This window comes from Notamacropus eugenii, chromosome 5, assembly GCF_028372415.1.
Source record: "Notamacropus eugenii isolate mMacEug1 chromosome 5, mMacEug1.pri_v2, whole genome shotgun sequence".
In the NCBI taxonomy this organism is placed as follows: Eukaryota; Metazoa; Chordata; class Mammalia; order Diprotodontia; family Macropodidae; genus Notamacropus; species Notamacropus eugenii.
The window spans coordinates 279,287,607-279,310,553 of record NC_092876.1 but is presented as its reverse complement, the minus strand read 5'-3'; the positions used below and the strand labels follow the sequence as shown (position 1 = coordinate 279,310,553).

Here is a 22,947-nt window from a genome sequence, read left to right as displayed (position 1 = left end):
AATTGACTGTCTTATTTTTTGCATTTAAAAGCATTATTCTGAGAATGGCCTTTACCATACTGAAAAAGGGGTCCAGGACACAGAAAAGATAAAGAACCCCTGATCTAAACTATTATGTGAAAGTGTTTCCTTGTGGGTCATGAAAAGTAGGGGAGGAGATAAAAGTTTTCATGGAAAATGAAGCTTTAACTTTAAAGATTTCCCTGTAGCTCAGGGGATCAGAGCCCAGTAATAAGCCAAATGTGTGATAAATTCATAATATATTAAACTGAGGCATCCAATGATTTGCAGCCATATAGCATCACTTGAAGAACTTTGGTGTTAAAAAAATGGGCCACTGAAAATATGCCACAGTTTCCCAACTATAATCCAGTCCACTGACTTATTTCTTATCAATTTGGGGCCCTATTCATTAACCATCTGCAGTGTCTTTCCACGGTATGTACTGATAGACCATCTCTATGAGCTATCAATCCAATTGAATATCATAGTCTGGACCAGTGGTGCTCAAAGTGTGATCTGGGGACCCTTGGGGGTCCTATAGACACTTTATGGAGGTCCGTGAATTTAAAAATATTTTCATAATAATAATAAAATGTTTTCATTTCTAATAAAAATATCAATAGTTGTAATCCACAGAAATAAATCTCTAGGAGTCCTCAATAATTTTACAATGTATAAAGGAGTCTTGAGATGGAAAACTTTGAGAACCATTGGTTTGGACAATAGATATTCCTTATCCATTTAGTTTTTTATACAGTTGTAGAGCTAGAAGAGACTTTAGAGGCCTTCTAATCCAATCTATGCACTTTGCAAATGAGGAAACTGAGGCATAGAGATATTTAAAATATTTGCTCAGAGTTACATAGCTAGTTCATATCTGAACCAATCTTCAGACACGGGTCTTTCTGATCCCCAAGTTCAGTGCCCCATATATTGTGCCATGTTTTTGTTGTTCAGTCTTTTTCAGTTGTGTCTAATTCTTCATGACCCTACTTGGAATTTTCTTGGCAAAGATACTGGACTGGTTTACCATTTTGTTCTCCAGCTCATTTTACAGATAAGGAAACTGAGGCAAACAGAGTTAAATGACTTTCCCAGGGTCACACAGCTAAGAAGTATCTGAGATCAGATTTGAACTCAGGTAGATGAGTCTTCCTGACTCCAGACCTGGCACTCTATTTGCTATGCCACCAGTACCTTAGTTGCTCCATACTAACTTATGCCTATCCTGGCTGGAGAGTTAGGTCCCACTCTGTGGAGTAGTGATAGGTTCCATTTATGAGGCTCTGCAGTGTTCTAGGGTGTTATGCAATGAGTACAACATGATCTATTATAACACAGGTGTATCTGGAAGAGCCCCCTATTCATAAAGAATTCCTCCTCCATTTTGATTTTGCCCTGGCCTTCTTCCATGACAACGCCAAACACCTTTGATGAGCAAACATGGCTCCCTCATTTATGCCTGGTTTAATGGTTATTATAATCAGAGCTCTGGCCAATGAACAAAATTATTTATTTTGCAATTTCCAAGGCATTTTGTATGATTTTGACATAGGCCGAATATGGGAGATGCCTTGTTGGAGAAGAGCCTTTAAGGCTGCATTTTCCTCTACTGGAAATAGTTTTTTTTTTTTGTGATTAATAAAATAATTAACTTGATGAAATTTTGTGTTTTCTGCACCTTTCATTCAATTGTGTGATTAGAAAGATGTGATCTGCAGTAGAATACAGTTTGCAAAGTCTTTATCTTTTCTTCTTGTGTCTTCATCAAGGATATCCTTAATGGGTTTATTTTTTGAAAATAAAAATTTATTGATGTCTTCTGTTTTTACATCATTATAGTTATCCCCAGTATGTCTTCCCCCTTTTCTCCCAAGACCCATCCCACATGACCAATGGTATTTTTTTTGAGGAGGAAAAGCAAGGCAATTGGGGTTATATGACTTGCCCAGGGTCACACAGCTAGTAAGTATCAAGTGTCTGAAGCTGTATTTGAACTTAGGTCCTCTTGATTCCAGGGCCGGTGCTCTATTCACCGCAAAAAAAGTTCAACTAATCAATTTATTGAAAAAGTCTAAAAACATTTGCAGTGTCTAACAACTGTGAACCTCTCACCTCCACGAGGAGGTGGGTTGGAGTTGTCTTCTCATATTTCTTCATTTGAGTCATGCTTGATCTTTATAATTTTGTCCATTCACTTTTGATTTTTTTGTGTGGTTGTTTTTCCCGTTTACAACACTGTTGTAGTAACTGTGTTTGTTGTTTCCTAGTCTCTGCTTCCTTCATTCTGTATCAGTTTATGTAGCTCTTTCCATGCTTTTCTGTATTCATCTTGCGAATCATTTCATACAGCACAGCAACCTTCCATTATATCCATGTACCACAATTTATTTAGCCATTCCTCAGTCGATGGACATCTATTTTGTTTCCAATTCGTTGCTATCACAAAAAGTGCTGGTATAAACATTTTGGAGTATATGGAGACTTTATTCTTATTAATGTCTTCATTGGGGTAAAAACCCAATCATGGACTTGGTTCAAAGTGTATGAACATTTTAGTCACTTTATTTGCATAATTCCAAATTGTTTTATAAAATAGTTGTACCATTTTATAGCTCCACCAGCAGTCTATTAGTGAGTCTATCCTTCCATAACCTCTCTTTGACTGTTGATGTTTTTTATCATCTTTGCCTATTTTTAGGGTGTGAAGTGAAACCCCAGGGATGCTTTGATTTGCATTTCGCTTCTTATTAGTGATTTGGAGCATTCTTGAAGGTGGTTGTGAATATTTTATAGTACTTTTGAAAATTGTTCATATCCTTTGACCACTTATCTATTGGGGAATGGATCTTAGGCACATATATATGTATATTGTTTGTATATCTTGGTTTACCAAACCCTTATCAGAAAATTTGATATGCTCATAGATTATTCTTGTTTTTTGTAGAGATGAAAAAGTAGACATATGGATGGAACAGTAATTACTAAAGTCTTCTTAATCACTGTCTTTTGGGGGCAGTAATGATATTCATATTTGTTTCTAATCATTTGGTATCAGTGAGACACAAGGTAGCATGTGTTCAGAGGAAGGCAGGTAACTAGGATGGTATGGGTACTAGAAACTGTGCCATATGAAGCTCATTTAAACAAATATGGGTGTTTACATCAAAGAAGGGAAGACAGGTTAAGATGGTGACTGCTTTCAAGTAAATGATAGCTGTTTCCAAATATTTGAAAGATTTTCTCTTGGAAGGGGAATTAAACTAGTCCTACTTGGTCCCAGAGATCAGAACTAGGGGCAATGGAAGGAAGCTGTACAAAGGCAACTTTAGGCTCAATGAAAGGGAAAATTTCCTAACTATTAGAGTTGGATCTAAGTGGAATGAACAACATTGGGAGGTAGTGAATTTCCTGTAACTTGAAGTCTTTAAGCAGAGGCTATCTGACTGACCATTTGTTAGGGATATTGTAGAGGGGACTTCAATTCAGGAATGGATTTTACTAGTCGACCTCCAAGTTGGACTACTTCACTGGATTCCCTTCCAGTTCTAAGATTCTTTAGTTCTATGAAATGTAAATTTTATTATTTTCCAGCAGAAGAAAAAATATTATTTTTATATATACTTATTATACAGGTAATGCAGCTAGGTGATGCAGTGGATAGTTTGGGGCCTGGAGTTAGGAGAACCTGAGTTCAAATCCAGTTTCAGACACTTTACTAGCTATGTGGTACTAGGCAAGTCACTTAACCCTGTTTGCCTCAGTTTCCTCATTTGTACAATGAGCTGAAGAAGGAAGTGACAAACCATTCCAGCCAATAAAACTCCCAATGGGGTCATGAAGAGTTGCACAGGACTGAAAAATAACTAAACAACAACAAAACTGTATAGGTACTATCCAGCACAAAGTATTGTGAAAATATGAGCTATTAAGAGTACTATTTTAAACACCTCTTACTCAGGGTGAATTTTCTATTCTTCTACTTTGGCCTCTGCTGGAGGCTAAATGTTACGGAGAGGAGATATTTCCACTGGCTGGTGTTAAAACTGACTCAAGGCTTTTACATGGTATCAATCTGCAAACTCCACCACTGCCAAGGACTTTCACAACAGCAACAATCCATTGGCCAAATTCAGTACTGTACTCAGCGCTTTGTTTTCCACTTCTATACATTCATATTTAGATGTATGTGGGTTTTCAGGGAAAGCTGGTTCCTCTGGTGTGAGGGCTTGCTGATCCCCTTTCAGGGCTACTCTTCCACCTCTGGTATTCACCCTACACTCAACTCTCACCTGTGACTCGAAGAAGCCCTAGCATGTGCTGTGGCCACACACCGGTAAAATGTCTTGGCAGATGGTCTAAACCAGGCTGAGGGTAACTGACAGGCCTCTAGCCCATCAGTGAGTTAGGGGGATGTCTACCCCAAGTATGTGAAGATTTCTGCTGGTGGAATGAGTGGATGAGAACATTTTGTTCCAACAGCCAAGAAGGCACTATAGAGTGCTTAGAACTTGGTCAGGCGTTGAAGATGCCAGGATTATCCACCACATCCCAGTAATTGCCAGTCGTCTTGATTTTTATCCTAACACTGAATTTCGATGATTCAGAAAGAGTGAGTGAAGCTGATGACTTTGTGCAGCTCTGCCTCACTTAAATCCCTTTCACTAGAAAGTCAAGGCATCACCCCTCTGGTCACATTGATTCTCTTTGAAATTGAACACAAACAGCACCATTCACACTTGACCACTAGGTGGCGCTTGTAGCTATTTCCTCTGGAGACTCACGCTCACCCTTATGAGGTTCAAGATAAGATAATGGACGTAAAAGCCTCTTGTAAACCTTCAAGCTCCCTATAAATGCCAGTTATCATTACTATTGTTGCTAGCTTACAGTCATCAGGCCTCCTATCTGATGATGACTTCATTCCCTGAGTCATCTATTGTTGTGAGATCAAATAACGTTTATAGAACAGTATTTGTTGTGGTTCAGTTGTGTCTGCCTCTTCGTGACCCCACTGGGAGTTTTCTTGGCAAAGACCCTGGAGTGGTTTGTCATTTCCTTCTCCAGCTCGTGTTACAGATGAGGAAACTGAGGCAAACAGCGTGAAATGACTTTTCCAGGGTCACACAGGTAGGAAGTGTCTGAGGTTGGATTGGAACTCAAATCCTCCTGACTCCAGAGCCAGTGCTCTGTCCACTTTGTCACCTAGTGGGCCCCCATAGAACAAATAGGGTGCTGGTTGTGGTTTGTCCTTTGTTCTCTGAGAGGACCATGACATTAGGGAGGTGATACTATGACATGCAAGTGAGGGAGGACTGTGCAAAGTCACCAGCCTCACTTTCTCCTCCGGGGCCATCTGGGTCCAGTGGACAGATCAGGACAACTAGAGGTGGCCCAGGATGCAGGGGGGACCCTGGTCTTTTCAAGCTAAGATCTTTAACAGGTCTGGCAAATGTTTAACAACTACACTCTGGGGGGGAGGGGATAGAGGACACACTTCTGTTTTCTTTCTTTTTTGAAAAAATTTTTTTTATATATTTCATTAAGTATTTCCCAATTATATGTAAATTTTTAAAACTTTTTTTAAAATTTTGAATTCTAAGTTTGAGGATATACTTTTAAGTTTAATCTGCATTGTTAATATTTTCTTCATCCCTTTCTTAAGTCTAGAGTGACTATCAATAAAACAGTAACTCAAGTCCTGATTTGTAATGATGGCCAATTTCTGAGGTGTAAATGCTTACACTGAAAATTTAATAAAGGGCTCTGGGCAATCAGTTAGAACTGACTCCCGCAAACCCCTTATTTGTTCATGTTGCAGGGGAGTGGAAGTGCTGAGTAAATTCTGAGCTCTTACTTTTATCCCTGGGAGGGGTCAGAACAGAGGAGTTAGTTTTCTTGAGTTCCTTCTTTCTACCCTTGAGCTTTGCCTCTCTGTACCAAGCATTGCTAGGGATGTGTGGATTTATGGATTTGCCCAGTCAGAACTTAGCTTTGATCCTTCCACCCACCCTCATTTGAACAGGCTTATTTTGGTGAGTGCTAGTCATGGTCCTAATGGCTTCTGTTTCTCATGGAAGTCTAAGTCCGTGATAGAACACTGCATACAGCATTATGCTCTTGATATGGAATGAATAAACAAGCTCTACTTAATAATAAGATAACACAAGTTAGAGTAATAAAATAGACATCCCCGGAATGACCTTGAACTCATTGTTCTTCCAGAACCTGGAAGTCTCCAGACATAGGACTGGTCTGAACCCAGTTGTTTTAGAACCTGCACAATTTGATCCTTGCCTTGTAACTCATAGGAAGCCTACCTTATACTTCCTATAAGCCTGGGCATCAGTCTTAGATGCAGGAAATCTGGTTTCAGAGTCTTGGCTCACTCATACCATGGGAATGAGAATGAAGCATCTAGTCAGAACTGGAATTCAGCAGGGTCTGGTAGGTGTCATGGACTTCTGACCCCATCAGGCCACGGATAACCCATCAAAAATCAGAATTAGTGAAATGGAGGAATCCAGGGTTTGCAAGAAAGAATACTGTCATTGTCCTTGCATTCCTTTCCCCTCAAAAATTGCATCATTTTCTCTACTGTTGCCATGTTTCCTCTTTTTCTTGTATCCTCTTTTTCTTATATCCTGTCACCAGCCTCAACCCTAAATCCCCATTGCTCCACATACAAGATGACAGATTGAGAAAGGCACTGGTCATTTCTGTTCTTGGGATGTACCCTTTCCTCATCTTCATCTCTCAGAATCCTTGTCGTCTTTCAGGGCTCAGCTCAGGTGTGTGAATTTGCTGTATTTTTGTTCTGCCTGGCCATAGATCTAGCATGGGACCACTCTGGAATGTGTGGTCTCTGACATAGTACTTTCCAGAGGATGTTGACTAACTCTGTATTTTCCCCATTGCCCTGGACTTTGGAAACTCTCTTGGGCAAGTCAGCATGATGATGCCAAATGTAAGCCCACTCTATACCGGTATTTCACCTCTACTCTAGACCAATCACAATCCTAGTTTAGCATCACTGAACTTTATATAACCAGTTGTATAAAAGATTGCTTTGTCTGCTCTAATGCATCCCTGGTCAGCGAGGGATTCTGGGATCTCACTTATTGGTAGCTGCTAGCCACACTGATAAATGAGCATACTTAGACTTTGTACCTCAGTTTCTCCTCACTGCAGATTTTAATTGTCACAGGTGCTACCTCTCCAAAGCAACCTTCCCTTCTCTTGTTTCATTCCCTTGACTTCTCTTTCCCTCAATTTTTTCTGTACCATATTTATCCCCTGGCCTCTCCACAAACTTCCCTCAAACCCACCCTTTATGTTAATTTGCATGTCATTTAACCTGGATAAAAAAAGGGTGAACAGGTAAGTTCTGGGGACCAGAAGGGTTGGGGTAGGGGTAAGGAACACAGTGTAATTTTCCACAGGCAAATCCCTGCTCCCAGAGACGTCCCCAGCTGATTGGAAAGACCAGTGAGCTGGAAGTCAGAGCAGTTAGGTTTGAGTCAATTCAATCACACAAATGCTTATTACATGCCTATTGTGTTAATGGAATACTCTTGTGCTATAAGAAATGATGAGCAAGTTGATTTTAGAAAAACATGGAAAGACCTGCATGAAATAATGCAGTGAAATGAGAAGAACCAAGAGAACTTTGTATACAGTAACAGCAGGATTGTTCGAAGAGTTGTTCTGAGTTATACGGTCATTCCAGTCAACTACAAAGGATCTTTGAAGGAAAATGTTATCTGTCTCCAGAGAAAGAATTTCTATATGGAAGCATGCATTGTATGGTTGTGTGTGTGTGTGTGTGTGTGTGTGTGTGTGTGTGAAATGTTGGCCTTCTCTAATGCAGAAGTGAGTTGGAAAGGAGACAACTCAGAACTCAAAATGTAACAAAAATATATATGATAAAATTTTTAAATGCCGATTACATGCAAGATTCTGTTAGGTGCTGGGGTTTCAAAGACATAAATGAAACAGTAAGTGTCTTCAAGGACCTTCTATTCTGTGTGTGTGTGTAGGGGGAGCAGGAGAGGGGACATACAAAATGTATACAGATAAGTAGAGTTGAAGGAGAATTGAGGCCGACGTGGTTCTAACAACCTGGGGAATCAGCGAAGGCTTCACAGAGATGGAACTGGATTTGAGCCTTGACTGAAGACAAAGATTCTTTCCTTCCTTCCTTTTCTCCTTCCTTTCATTCCTCCCTTTCTCTCTCCCTTCCTCCTTCTCCCTCTTTCCTTCCCCTCCTCCCCTCCCTCTGTTTCTCTTCTCTCCCCCTCCCCCTTTCAACTTTCATGACTAGTGCACGTTTGGAACTGTTCTGCAATTTATACTCTTAGTTCTCTGAGGCCCTAAGAGATTAAGTGACTGGCTTTGGGTCACACCCAGTGGGTGTCAGAGGTGTCACTTACACCCAAGTCTCTTGGCACAGAGACAAGGTGCTCTCTCCTTTTTGCCAGTGCTTCATTATTAGAATTGTTGATGATGATGACATCGTAGGCCCCCTAGTCTTACACTAGAGAGGCATTTACTGTGTAATTTACTCTATACATTCAAGTATAGTGACCTCAGTCAGCACTTATTGAACTAATAGAAAATGCTGACCTTGAAAATAGGAACCTTAAGTAGTTGTTGAATTGAATAAACATTAAGCACTAAGGTAGTTCGGTGGTTCCATGGCTAGTCAGGAAGACTGGAGTTCAAATCCTGCCCTGGATGCTTACCAACTTTGTGACGCTGAACAAGTCACTTAACTTTCTTATCTGTAAAATGGGGACACTAATAACACTTCTTTCCATGGATTGTCATGAGGATAAAATGGAATAGCATTGGCAAAGCACTTTTTAAACCTTAAAGAGCTATATAAATGCTAACTATCCAAATGATGGATAAGATACATCTAAATTGAACTGAATGATGGTTGATGGCTTTGGGATGAGTTATGATCTCTCTCTGGATCCATTTTCTTTTGTATAGAATGAGGGAGGTGGACTAGATGGTCTCTGAAATCTCTTCCCACCTTTTATCCTATGACAGCTCTAAGTCAGAGGACAGAAGCATCTTTGTCCCTTCAAATTCACCTTCCAAAGCAACTAGGTTGGCATAGTAGTAAAAATGTCTGATGTGGAGCCAGGATACATCAGAGTTTGAATCCAGTTTTAGACACTCACTAGGTGTGTGATCCTGAGTAAATCACTTAATGACTCTCAGCCTCAGTTTTCTGCAAAATGGGGATGAAAATACCTAACTCTTTAGAGGACCAAAAGAGATAATACTTGTAAAGTACCTTGCAAATATTAAAGGTCTATGTCAATGTTAATCATTATTACCCTTGCCCCCAACCCCCTCCCATTCCCTCAAGATAACAGCAGCAACCCACTCCAGAGGCTTGGCTTTATTGTGTAGATTTTTCCTTGCCTAGATGCCATAATACAACAAGCTGTGGATACGATACACATGATCACAGGACAAGACAGCAATGCCAGTGGTCGTGGGGAGCTGGGCTCTGGTTTTTTAGACCTCAATTTGTGAAGATTGGCACCGTTTGTCTTTCTCCATTGCATTCCTCAGAACACTCCAGCATGGGTCTGTGATGTCACCAGAGAGATACCTGAGCAGTCCATTTAATAGGGAAGGGGACAGGAATGCCCCAGAAGGGGTGCTGTCTCATGGACATGGCTACCACCTACACTTATACCATTAGCTCACCGCCTAGTCTCTTGAAACAGGAAGTTTCCTTCATATAGAAGGATCCAGTTATCTGGGTACAGCCTGAGTTGGCGCAGCAGCTCCTGGGTTTGAATTCTGGAAGCTTTTGTGAAGGTTGTGGGGGGTGAGAGGGTGGGGGTGGCAAGAGGGTGAGGAAGATGGGTACAACTGAGATGGGAGTACTGGGAGATTTACTATCCCTGTCTTTATCCTAGAGCCCCATTCACTAGGGTTGGGTGCAGAGACTAGAGGGAGCATTTCTTAGGCAGTTCAGTGCTTTCCCCTCCCCCTCTCTTCTTCACGTCCATCCCCCTCACTTTTTAGGTCCTTCTGCACTCACTGCTAGGCTTCTTGCTAGAGGGGAATTTTCTGAAAAGTAGTATTTCTAGGGGATTTCTGGAAGTGGTGAGATGGAGGTATTTCCAACTCATCATTCTGGTGTGTTCTTTTCAGCTCAGTAAAAACAACATAGCAGGTTTGGGAAACCTAGAATCTCCACCTCCTTTGACTCAAGAATGGTTCTGATGTTTTTCCCATCTTAGCTGTGGGATGCACCTGTCACATGATAACTCCCACATACTGCTTCCCCTATATCATTCCCTGTCCTCCTAAACTGAGGCAGGGATAGAGGATCCCAAGTGCCTCCTTTCCCTACACCACCTTCCCCCAAGTCACCATGTATATCCTCTGTGGAGCCTCTCTTGAGGTCATAACAAATCAGTCCTTGCCAATCCAAAAGCTGACTTGGTCTCTCCTCTGTTCCCTTGCTCCCTGCTTTACAAAATTCCGAAGAAAAGAAAAGAAGAAAAGTAACCCCAAACAAATCGCAGAAGCAGCCCTGGAATGACAAATACCAAAATGCAGCCGGTATTACCAAGTAAGGGGAGTGTGGAGCGCGAGGCAGCAAGGTGGAGTAAGAGTAGGTGAATGATGGCATGCGGAGCTAGGATTCCTCTAGAGGGGTGGGTTCCCTGCCTCCTCTCACCTCCCCAGGGCGGGGGGTGAAGTGGGACAGCCGGCTCAGAGAGAGAGGGGGCTCCTGGGCTTTGTCTCCTCCATGTCCCCCAGCCAATCACAGGCACTCAAAATCTGTGGCCTGTAGGAGAGGGAGGGAGAGCAGTAGCAGCAGCAGCCAGGAGGTGTTCTGGACCAGCAGGCTCATGACCCCACAGGTTTGCAGCTTATCTGATGAGAAAGAAGAGAGCAAGGACATAGTAGAAGAACGAAGAGGATGGCGTGGGGGGAAGACCTAGACCCAGTTGTAGCTTGGAGCAGCTTGAGGGCATTGGAATGCATAGTGGTTCATACCCTCAGCTCCAGACATGGGTCAGCTACTTCCCCTCTTGCCCAAGGAAGAACACAACTGTCTAAAGCAAGATAGTGGAGAGGTCACAGAAAGGGGTGGTCTCTTTGGGGAGTGAAGACACTTAATGGTTACTAAAAAGTGCCCAGAAATCAAACTGAAGGTGGTAACAGGCTAGAGTGAGTTTGGGCAGGGGGAGAAGAGTTGGGGGAATTAGGGCATCCTTTCTTTATGACAGGGCTCCTCCATCTCCTTCCAAAGTCCAAAGGATTCCTGGGTGTCCTTTCCCAGTTGGAACAGGACTGCATCATCTTCTCCCAGAAGCCCCATGGAACTTTGGTGTCCTGAGAGCCCCCCTCAAGCCTGCTGGCCAAGCCTTGACTATCCCACTTCCATCCCAGGGGTTCTATTTTGTTTTCTGCTCTAGAAAAACCTCTTTCCCCAAACTTGTTTCTCCTTCCATTCAGGGGCTTCTTTTGCTATTTCCTGGGATTCTCTTCTCATTCTTTCACTGTCCACTTTCTATACCCTCCCGTATTCTCCTGGACTTGAGGCTTCCCCTCACCTTTGTAGACAGTGATATTCCTACTGACAAAGGAGCTGGGGATCCCAGAAGCACGCAGGTCACAGGAGTAGATACCCTCATCCTTTTGGCTGAAGTCTTTCAGGAAGAGGGCCATGTAGTTATGGGAGATGGAGAGGTTGACCCGGTTCCGGTAGGCATGTTCAGGCACTCCAATTGTGGAATTGAGCACATGCTTTTGTTTCTCTCGGGTCAGGCTGAACTCATACTGAAGGGGGGACTTGGTGTTATTTTCATAGCGGCAGTCCACCCTCAGGCTCTTGTCCACCAGACAAGCAGTCAGATCATTCACCTTCTGTCCATAGGCCACCTGCAAGACTGGTGCATGCACCCAACCATTCTTTATTAGAACTTGACTCAGGCCACCCCAGAGCTGGTGTGGGCAGGGAGAGGGAGCTTATAGGGAGAAAGGGGCCTCGATGAAATATAGTTCCTCTCACATTCCCTCATGAAACCCCCATCCCCACTCAAGAGAGCAGAAATACAGGGCTGTTGTTTTTCGCCTCTTTGTTCCTGGGAATAGGCAGGCAATGGGAAGAGGTGATGTGTGCTCCATGTAAGCCATGTCTATCACCCACCCCTCCTCACATGACCCCTGAAGAATCATGCCACATTCCTTGTCTCCTCACGAGGAGATATCACCTCTTTTATAGATTGGATTTGGGGTCTTCTCTTCTCCGCTGTTTTCAGAAAGAGGTAGCTCTGAAGTCCCAATGAGACCAACCTAAAGAAAGAGAGAGACCCATCCCCACTTCCCCTCAACCTGCTACCTGTCAGCAGGACAGCGATGCCAATCTTGGGACCCAACATGTCAAGATGAGGGTGCACACTCAGGTAGCAGCAAAAGTGTCACCAGTCAGGCCCAGAGGGACTCCTGAGGGAAAGAATGTGTTGACTAACTGGGGAGTTACATTACTTTATAAAGGTTTACATAGCACTTCATAAAATGTTTCAACATGCAGCATCTCATTTAAGCTTTGCAATAGTAGGGGCAGTCAGGGTATAATGTGAAGACACCAGGTCTGGAGTCAGAGTTCTGGGCTCTGATAATTGCTACTCATGTGACTTCAGGCAAGTCACCTTTTAACTTTGAGTCTCACCTCTTCTGTAAAATGGGAAGGAGATTGCATTTCTAAGGTTCCTTCTACCTTTAAATCTGTGATCCTAGTATCTTCTGCTTAGGCATGGACTGATTGGGGCAGGTCAAACACCAACTCAGTAAAAGAGTTGAACGTAGATTTTCATTTCCCTGGCTTGTTGTCCAGACCACTGAGTATATATATTCCATTTTTAATCAATCTGCATGCATTTAGAAGGGGGGCTACTTGTGCTAGGTGCTGGGGACACAGTCTCTGTCCTCTAGTTACTTACACCCTCTCTTGGAAGACAGCATTATATATAAAAGTATGCTCCAAGTATCTATTTAAAAAAAAAATAGACACTTGTCTCCTATCTTATTGGTAAGTGGGCTAGGCTGATACCAGATCCTCTATCCTTACCAGGGAAAGTACAGGATAGGGGAATAACTGACCTGCCCATAATGGTGTATGTGCATACTAGGGGGAGGGAAGAGGTTAAAGGTGTTCACAGGTGTGTGTATGAGAGTTGCTAATGTTATTTCTAGATGTGTTTGCACAGGGGAGGATAAGAGGAGTGTGTGTGTGTGTGTGTGTGTGTGTGTGTGTGTGTGTGTGTGTGTCTGTGTGTCTGTGTGTGTGTGTGTGTATGTATTAAATGTACTTCCAGATATGGGTGGAGGCTAACGATCTTTCCAGATAAGGAAAGATCCTCCCATCCCTTTCTCTTATCTCCTGGCCCTCTTTCTCTCCTTCCATTTCCCCCTCCGACTGCTGTTTCTCAGATTAACTCCAGGGGGCTCCACCCTACTGGTTCTGTGCCCACACCTTCCCTCCTTAGTTATTGACAAGCCCTGCCTATTCCCACTTCCAGAACAGACCATCCTTAGAGTATTCCCAGGACATCCCCAGGGCATTAAGAGTCCAGGCCAGTTTTTGCAGTTGAGGACAGGTGCCAGCATGTGCATGCACATGTGCCTGAGGGAAGGCAAACATGAGTGTGCCCTTGGGAGTGGTGGACATACCCTTTGAGTGGTATGGTGGGTGGAATGGGGGGAGGTGTGGGACTGGTCAAGTGGGGTGGATGCACAGGGAAGAGGAGAGGATCTCAGAGAGTCTGGACCCCTCCCCCCATTCTGCTCTACATTTTCCATTTTTTTCCTAGAGGACTTTCAGGGAAACCAGTCTGGAGTGAAGAATCCAGGCATCTATACCACTCCCTCTTCTTCTCCTCAGCCTTAACAGTGATGAGTTTAAAATCCCTCCTCATCCCCTAATCTCTCACATCTTTCACTTTTACATCCTGTGATTTTATGTTTCCATTCTAGAGGTTTGAGTTTGGGGATTTTCCAACATATGTGCTGGGGAGCTGAGGGCACATGAGGAAGACCCTCATGTTTCCATCTCCCTGGTCCTCAAACCCTGGACATCATTAGCTTTTTAGTACCTCAAGTGTAGCTGTAGGGAGGAGAGGAGCAAGAAAAATGAGAATAAGATTTAGACGAGGTGACGAGTGTCCCCAGAGTCTGGGTTTGGAGGAAATTGGTGGAGGAGGGAAAGGGGCCATTTTGTGGGTTCAACCTGCTAAAAAGAGTAGGGGAGAAGGAGGCAGGAGAGGAGCCTGGGGAAAGAGACTGGGGCAGGAGAGAGGGTGACAAGGGTGGGAGAGAGACACTGAGAGAGACACACAGAGAGAAGAGAGAGATGCAGCACAACCAGGGAGAAGAGATGAAAGCGAGGGGGCGGAATTGTGGCAGGGAGGGAAATGAGGGATAGGAAGGGAGAAGAGGAAACAGAGCAGGGAAGAAGGGAGGGGAGGTGAAAGAGAGCAAAAGAGTAGAAGGTGAGTTGCATAGGTTGGATTAATTTTCTCTCTCCTAGTCTAGCTTTCAGATAAGTCTTCTGCAGCAGTAGTCCCATTTGCTCTCATCCACTCCTCCTCTCCCTGTTCTGCACCCCTCCCTTCCCAGTCTCTTCAGTCCTCCTTTCCCGTCCTCTCCCAATACTAGACACCTCCCCCTTCTGCCGGGTTCCCTCCTCCAGCCCCTCCCCCGGCACTGCGGCTCAGCTTCTTCCCGCACCAAGGAGTGCTCCCTATTCCCGCAGTTCGTTCACCCGCAGAGCTTGAAGTCTGCCAGTCTCAATTCCCCGGATTAAATCACGAGGAAGCCTCTTAGGATCCGCGATCCAACCTCCCATTTCAGTAGGGGTGTGAGACGTGAGGTGTCTGTCCAGGGCTGGGGAGGGGGGTTGCGAGCTAACTATGAGACAAGGTCAGGGGCTTGTCTTTGCCCGCGCCTCAAGCTCCCCGACCCCCAGTTTTTCTCCAGTTCCCCGCGGTTGATATAGCCCTGTCCTTTAGCTGGTAGAAGGGCCTCCCACCTTCCCCAGTCCAATGCCATCCTAACCTTCTCCTGTCCTGCAGCCTTCTTCTGTCCCTCTCTCTGCAGCGAACTCCCTTGCTCTGCAGCTGCCCAGACTCCGGGCCACCCATGAAGCGCTGCACATCGCCAGCGTTCAGGGATCGCTATTTTTTGGGTCCCCTCACACTGTACAGCACCCCCTCTCCAGAACCCTTCTTACCAGGGTCGTCCAGGACTGTCTCCTTCACCTTGGAAATTCCCCAGGTGGTGGAACGGGCAGAGGGAGCTACCCAGGGAGAGATGGCTCAGGACTGACAGCACAAGCTGCGCTGCTCTGGTTGCCCCTGCCCCCTAGAATCATCCCCGAGCTGGACCTGGGCCCGGGCCCGGACGCCTACCTGTGGGCCAAGCCTCGCTGCTGCTGCCTCCTCCTCCGCCACTGCTTTCTCAGCAAGATGAGAGGTTGTCTGTAAGCTCTAGAACGGGGCTCAGAGCCCGCAGTTTCAGAGTGGGGACTAGAGGGAGGGGCAGAGAAGCTCCACCAATCAGCTTCTGGATAGGGGATTGACTGGGGTGGGGGTGCAGGAAGATAGTTGGAGCAGGAGGGCTTGGGAGGAAAGCGGGGGTGGGGGTGGGGGTTGGTAAACCGCCCTGCGGGAGAGAAAATGGGTTCTGCGGCTGTTTAGGAGGTTTAATAGACCCACCCAGGTTGGGAAGGAGAGAGTCCTGAACATCTCTCCCCATTTCTCTTCCCTTCCCCCCCCACCCAATTCTTCTCTACCCTTTTCATTTTTTTTTTCTAGGGGACTTTCAGGGAAACCAGTCTGGAGTGAAGGATCCAGGCATCTATACCACTCCCTCTTCTTCTCCTCGGCCTCAACAGTGATGGGTTTAAAATCCCTCCTCATCCCCTAATCTCTCGCATCTTTCACTTTTACATCCTGTGATTTTATGTTTCCATTCTAGAGGTCTGAGTTTGGGGATTTTCCAACATATCTCCATTGGAGGCTAGATATTTTTCCATACCTGAGTAGCCCCTCAGAGTCAGGGAAGATTGTCAATGCTTAGACAATGAGAATTGCATATCTTTGTGTGCTATCTGCTCTGTGCTGGTGGGTTCCATTTCTCCTGCTCTTTACAGAGTGGCAAGATGCCTTTCCCCAGCTTCTTGTGCTTCGGTTCCATTGACTCCCAGAATGGACAGTTAGGGAATACTTCTCCCAACACCTCCCCCCCCTTCCCCTCATCAATCTCTTTGGGGCAACAAGCAGATTCCCCCCCACACACACCTTGTTTAGTCTTCAGCTGGCAGGGCAAGCACGTGTGGAAGTGGGGGAAATGGGATGAGAGGGGTACATGAAAAAGGCAGCACGTCAGCAGAGCTTTCATTTCTGCAATCAGAATAGTTCTTTCAGCCAGGCATGGAGGCAGAAGGTGGCATGTTTAGTTCTGCAAACAGCTGGTAGTTCAATTTGACTGGAATTTGGAGTTTAAAAATGAGAGTTATGTAAAAAGCAAGATGGAGACAGAAATCAAAATCAGATTGTGGAGGACCTTTGATGATAGGCTAAGGAGTTTGTATTTTATCTTATATACATTTGGGAACCACTGAATAAAAAAAAGGTTTATTGAGGCTTTTTGTTTTTATGTCACATTCCTTTCCAAATATAATACCCCTTACCATGCCCCGTTCATGGAACCTTCCCTTGTTATGAAGATTTAAAAAACAAAAACCACCAAACAATCCAGTAAAACCATCTGACATCAGTTGCATCTGACCACCCTTATGCTTCTCCATCTTTCCAATAATAGGAGGGAGGTGCATTTTCTCAGCTCTTCTCTAGGGCCATGCTTTGTCATTATAATTACACAGCACAAACTACTGAAGATTTTTGAGCAACAGAGCAACCTGTGCCTTGTGAGATTATTTTGGCAACTGTGGGAAGGATAAATTGGAAGAGCTGAGTTGCTTCCAGCTTTAAAATTCTTGACTTTATGAGTTTCTGGTCAACGACTTCCCTTCCCATTCCCATCCCCCTCACAAAGCAGGGTCAGGAGGGAGTATGAAGTCTTCCTCTTACAGCCCAAAGATGACCTCTAGAGTTGTGATTTACAGTAATGGAAACTGTGGAGAAAGAGTCAGGCCTGACTTCTGTGAAAATGTACACAGCGTGCGTATCAAATCTGCAAAATGCTGCAAAGCTGGGAGAGAAAGATAGTAAATATTTCAGACGACATAATAAGGATTTTTAAGGATCTATGCAAGCTGGGACAAAAAAATTTGGAAGACAGTCTGCTTTGTGTCCAAGTTCAACAAATCAGTCACACAAATACTTATCTCTAAGGTCCCTTTGGCTCTAATATCCTAGATGCTATGACCTGGTCTATGTTATTCTGGGAATGTGGTTGAGAAATGACCTACTTGCTGGGGTCCCCAAGCTCTCTTTCTGTGAAGGAGGCAGTGCTAAAATGGCATTTGGAATAAGGGAAACTGTGTCTCTTTTCCACCAAGTCCTTAAGAGGGTGTGGCCATTGTGGTTTTTCACCAAAAGGTCCATTCTCTGTGAGTTCTATCTTAGTGGCTCAAATATGAGCTGAAGACTGAAGGGGAATCTGCTGTCTTCTGACTTTAAAACTACCTGCAGTTACAAATATTTTCCTACTCTCACATGCCATGAGAGGCCTCATGCAGAATTGGGCCATTTTAGTGCATCTGTAGGTTCAGAAGCAGAGGAAAGGAAGAATCTTGGAAGAAAAAAACAGGAACAGTTTAAGTTCAGTATAAGGTTAGATTTCTTATTGCTGACTCTTTGTCCAAAGAAGTCTTCCTACACAGTAGAGGAAGATTTTCACTTCACTTATCATACTGCTGAAATTTTTAACAATTAGGGTTCATTTGGCTTAACTGGGGGGTAGAGGGGAAAAAGGGGCCATCTTTCATACTTTAATGAGAATTTATACAATCACATTGCTTTTCTTCTAATACCTACCTGATCATAGGAGGAAAGAATTTTGATTAGGGGAAAGATTGTTGCAATTGTAAAACTGTGAAGAACTTTGTTGATAGGTGGGGAGGCAGGGATAGGAATGTGAGTCATAACTCATCAGTCTGAATCCAGAAAATGAGTAGAGATGGGATAGGGTTATGAAATATTTATTGGAACTTGAGGAATTACCAACTTAGTCTATCCTTGAAAATGCTGAGGAGTCATGCTACTGGTAGAACCCTTAAATGGATGGAAAGGGCTAGGAGCCCTTCAAGAGGAATGAAAAGAAAAGTAGGAGATGGAGGTGGAGAGTTAGAAGTCAGGTGCTGGGTTTTATGGCCCAAACTGAGGCCAAGCCAAGGGGCTAGTTATATGGGAATGAGGCTGGAGAACTCATAGGTAACAATAGTTCTGATTTATGGAGTGTTTTCCCACCCAGTGAAGTCAATAACCGTTAAGTACTGTTATTACTATAGGTGTAGAAAGGACTGCTTTCCTCGGTCAACCTGAGACAGAAGGGGATGAGGCAGGTGGTTTACTTGGGGACTTGGCTTTTCAGAATGTTTACAGTTAAAGCATTTTGGCACCCCCACAATGCTTTTGCTATTTTGAGTGGGTTCTTGGTTTTGCTACTATGTGATGTTGTGTAACTGACACTAAAAATAGTGTGACCTTTTAAGGAAGGCAATTTGCCTTCAAATTAGGACCTTTTGAGTGAGAAATAAAGCTATGGTGTCTGAGATAATCATTAGAGTATTCACCATTGAGGGGTTCAGGCTACATGAATTTGTAATTACAAAAAATTAAGAGCAATAAAAAATGGCAGTGCAGATAGACAGCTGGCCCAGAAGCTAGGAAGATCTGGTTTCAAGTCCCATCTCTGTCATATGCTGGTCATGTGATCCTGGGCAAGTTGTTGCTGTGTTTGTCCTTCATTCTCAAAGATGACTATGACATCAAGAGGATGACATGACTTGCAGTTGACTTTGATTTGAGTGAGTGAGGGTTGTGTGCCAATGTCACTTTCTTCTCCTGAGCCATCTGGGTCTAGTGGCCAGATATTCATCAGGACAACTGGAGATGGCCCAGGATGCAATGGGAGACCCTGACCCTTTCAGGCTAAGGTTTTATAGAATTCTCACTTTGAGTGAGATACACTCATTCAATGAATAGGCTTCTTTAAGTAGCTACTCAAGGGATGGCCCCTTTAATAAAAAAAAAAATCAAACTGGGAAGGGAAGACCCTCAGGGTTCCCAGGTAAAAGAGAAATAGTTATTATTTGGGCAAGTCATTTCCCTTCTCAATGCCCCAGCAAACTTTCTAAGACTAAGTGGAGATGGGAGGCTCAATGATTGGTAGAGGAATTTCTTACACAGATGTCCTATCAAATTAAAAAAAAAAGAGAGAGAAAACTTTTCCTCTCAATCTCCCTCTTCTTATTAATGGTTTATTTAGTCACTTATGTAAAGAAACCTCGGTATTCATAAGCTCATAGATTTAGAGTTGAAAGGGACCTTTAATGTTATCTAGTTCAGCCCACATACCTTACAAATGATTGAAAAGAACTGCTGTATTTAGAGTTAAAGGACATAAGTTTGAATACTGGCTATACTACTTATAACTTGTGTGACCTTGAGCAAATCACTTTACTTTAATAACAAATTACTTTTTTGAATAAATGAGGGAGGTTGTACTAGGGAGCCTCTGAACTTCCTTATAGCTAGAGAGCTATTATTCTGTAATCTGTCAGTCATGTGAAGGCCAGAGAACCTAAATGGCTTGCTCAAGATCATACAATTGGTAAGGTTGAAAAGCAAGATTTGAACCCAGGTCCTCAAATCCAACTCAAATCCAACTCTCTTTTCCCACTGTATCATGAGTTACTCTTGACCCTTTCCCCTTACCTCCCACATTCAATTGGTGAATGAAGTCTTATCGATTCTATCTTCTCAATATTTACACTTCTGTTCCCTCTGCCTGGAGTATTATAATATACACATTACTGGGCTGCCCACCCCCAATCTCCCTTCACCCTCAATCTTAGTGCTGCTGCCAAGTTAATCTTCCTACTGGAAAAATATTGCCAGGTTCCTTTTTTGCTTGAATGGCTCTTCATTGTTAGCTGAATAGAGTCCAGACTCCTTAGGCTGGGATTCAAGGCCTTCCATGATCTGACTGCAACCTGCCTTTCCTGCTTCATCTCATACCACCTTGTATCTACTTTACAATTCAGTTGGATCTAAGGAACTGGAAGGCAGCAGCTGCTATCTATAGCATTAGAAGGAGTGACAGTCTCTCTCTTTGAGGCTGCCTGTAGAGAGTGCATAAAAGCGGGGAGAATCAGGACATGTGGGCTGGAGTTTAGTTTACAGGCTGGTCTTTATCCTGCTGGTGGTGAGTGATTTATCTGAGTTAGAAAGTGAAAGAGAAAACCCAAAGTGACCTCTATGTGGAAGGTCAGTGTGGCTTCAGGGGTCTTTTGGGCATAGATGACTTCTCCCATGTATCTGTTCTCTCCTTTATGGTGAGTATCCCTGGAAAAGCCTTCTGGATTGTATTGTGGGCTGGCCTACATCTTTTTCTTTTTAAATTATTTTATTTTTTTTTTCAGTGTTCTACCATTACTTTCATATGTCTTATATTCCTCCCCTTCCCTTCCTTTCCTCCTCTCTCCCGACTCCCTCCTTGAGATGGCATACAATCTTATATAGGTTCTACACATACATTCCTATTAAATACATTTTCACCCTAGTCATGTTGCATAGAAGAATTAAAATGAATGGGAGAAATCATAAAACAAAACATAATACAAAAGAAAATGATCTGCTTCATTCTACGATCCAATCCCATATTTCTTTCTCTGGATGTGAAAGGTGTTTTGCCTCAAGAGTCCATTGTGAATTTTTTAAATCCTTGCATTGCAATGAAGTACTCAGTCTATCAGAAAAATTCCTTGCACACTATGGTTGTTGCTATGTACAAAGTTCTCTTGGTTCTGCTCCTTCCCCTCGGCATCAGTTCAAGTCTTTCCAAGCCTCTCTGATGTCTTCCTATTCATCATTTCTTATAGCACAATAGTATTCCATTACATTCATATACCGTAATTTATTCAGCCATTCCCCAATTGATGGGCATCTCCTTGTTTTCCAGTTTTTGACCACCACAAAAAGAGTTGCTATAAATATTTTTGTACATGTGGGACCCTTTCCCATTTCTTTGGCATACAGTCCTAGAAGCGATATTGCTAGGTCAATGGGTATGCACATTTTTGTAGCCCTTTGGGTATAGTTCCAAATCGCTCTCCAAAATGGTTGGATCAGCTCATGGGCTGGCCTACATCTTGGAGAGGTAGTATGGTATAATGGATAGGGCTGGCTTTGGGATTAGGAAAGTCGAGTTTCATGTCCTGCTTCGGACACATACTGGCTGTGAGACCAAGTCTCTTAATTCTTCTGAGAATTGATTCCCCCATCTGAAAATTGAGGATAGTAATGGGTCCTTACATGGCTGTAGTTTGCAGCAGCGAAGTGGTATAGTGGATAGTGTGCCAGTCCTGAAGTCAGGAAAGATCTGAGTTCAAATCTAGCCTCAGGCACTTATTAGTTGTGTGACGCTGTCACTTACCCCCTACTTGCTTCAGTTCCTCATCTGTAAAAATGGGAACACACTGGAGAACCCATTCCAGTATCTTTGCCAAGAAAACTGCATGGATAAGTCTTTCGAGTCATGAAGAGTCAAGACATGACTGAACCACTGAATAACATCTTGCAGAGCTGTAGTGAGCATCAAATATATGGAAAATCTCTTGGCAAAACTTGCAAACACTCCTCATCCTCCTCTTGTTATTGGACACAGCATACCAAAAGGTTAGGTGATGTTGCCTTTGGGTTACAGGATGAGTCCTTGACAGCACCTTCTGAGCCTTTCCCTATCCTGACACAAACAAACTGAACAGCTTGCCATCCCTTGGATGTGTTTTTTCCCCCCTAACATCCAGTGTCCCCCTCGCTTAACCTCTCTCTGCCTTTTGAAAGCAGATATTTTCGATGGATGTGCAACTAAGTGTCTTATCTGCAGGAAGCTCGGGTCAATATAAACCTACTTTGTTGATGCACTTTTTTTCTCTCCATTTGTATGGTTTTCTAGTAAATTTGGAGCTTTACAACTACCTAAATTCCACAGCTGTCAAGATCTTGTTGTTCTTATTGTTTGTAGACTGCAACTGCTCATTGATTTAGTAGTATAAAATTCACTCTTAAAGCCTTACAGCTAGTGTGTGTCTAACTAGGTTTCATCTATGTACGTTGAACGTATTCAAGAAAAGAACCTCGATAGTTCCACAGGGAGTCCACAGGGAGGACTCTATTCGGGGATACCTAGTTGTTAATAATAGTATAGAATGGAAAGGAAACAAGCATTTATTAAGCTCCTAATGTGTTCCAGGCACTGTGCTAAGTGCTTTACAAATACTGTCTCATTTGATCTTCACAACAACCCTAAGGTGTAAGTGCTATTACAATATTATCCCCATTTTACCAAGAATGACTTTCCTAAGGCCACATAGCTAGTGAGGGAGGCAGGATGTGAACTGAAATCTTCATGGTTCAGCACTCTATCCTACTACCTTTATATAGACACAGAACAAGGAGGCATATGCTTTCTAAGGGTATTTGCCACTGTCATGAGTGATATTCTGTGAAAAGTCCAAATGGAAAAAAGATTTCCCATAAATAATAGAATTCCTCAGATGCTTCTATGTGAGGATACTTTTGTGCCAATTGTATTAAATTCCCAAATATTAAAGGGTCTCCTCAAAAGGTATTATTTTAGTAATCCACACAAAGAAAACTAAATGGATGACGAATTAATATAGCCTAAATTATGACATACAGTTGTATGGGT

The 22,947-nt window shown here is 43.3% G+C and overlaps 1 protein-coding gene across 1 annotated transcript; it reads right to left on the bottom strand.

The window, feature by feature from the left end:
* Window positions 1-9,403: 9,403 nt before the first annotated feature.
* THY1 (Thy-1 cell surface antigen) lies at window positions 9,404-15,567 on the bottom strand. Its single transcript, XM_072612952.1, has 4 exons — window positions 15,456-15,567; window positions 12,389-12,492; window positions 11,601-11,936; window positions 9,404-10,917 (listed from the first exon to the last, which is right to left on the bottom strand). Exons 2-4 carry the CDS (start codon window positions 12,426-12,428, stop codon window positions 10,805-10,807), a joined length of 489 nt encoding a protein of 162 aa, XP_072469053.1. The 5' UTR covers window positions 12,429-12,492; window positions 15,456-15,567; the 3' UTR covers window positions 9,404-10,804.
* Between the last annotated feature and the right edge of the window lie 7,380 nt (window positions 15,568-22,947).

Bases quoted from the DNA above. Each gene is read 5' to 3' on its own strand.
- THY1 (XM_072612952.1), bottom strand. From the start codon at position 12,428: ATGTTGGGTCCCAAGATTGGCATCGCTGTCCTGCTGACAG. The intron at 11,937-12,388 runs GTAGCAGGTTGA...TGCATGCACCAG, and splicing joins CATCGCTGTCCTGCTGACAG to TCTTGCAGGTGGCCTATGGA. The intron at 10,918-11,600 runs GTGAGGGGAAGC...CTTTCTCATCAG, and splicing joins GAATATCACTGTCTACAAAG to ATAAGCTGCAAACCTGTGGG.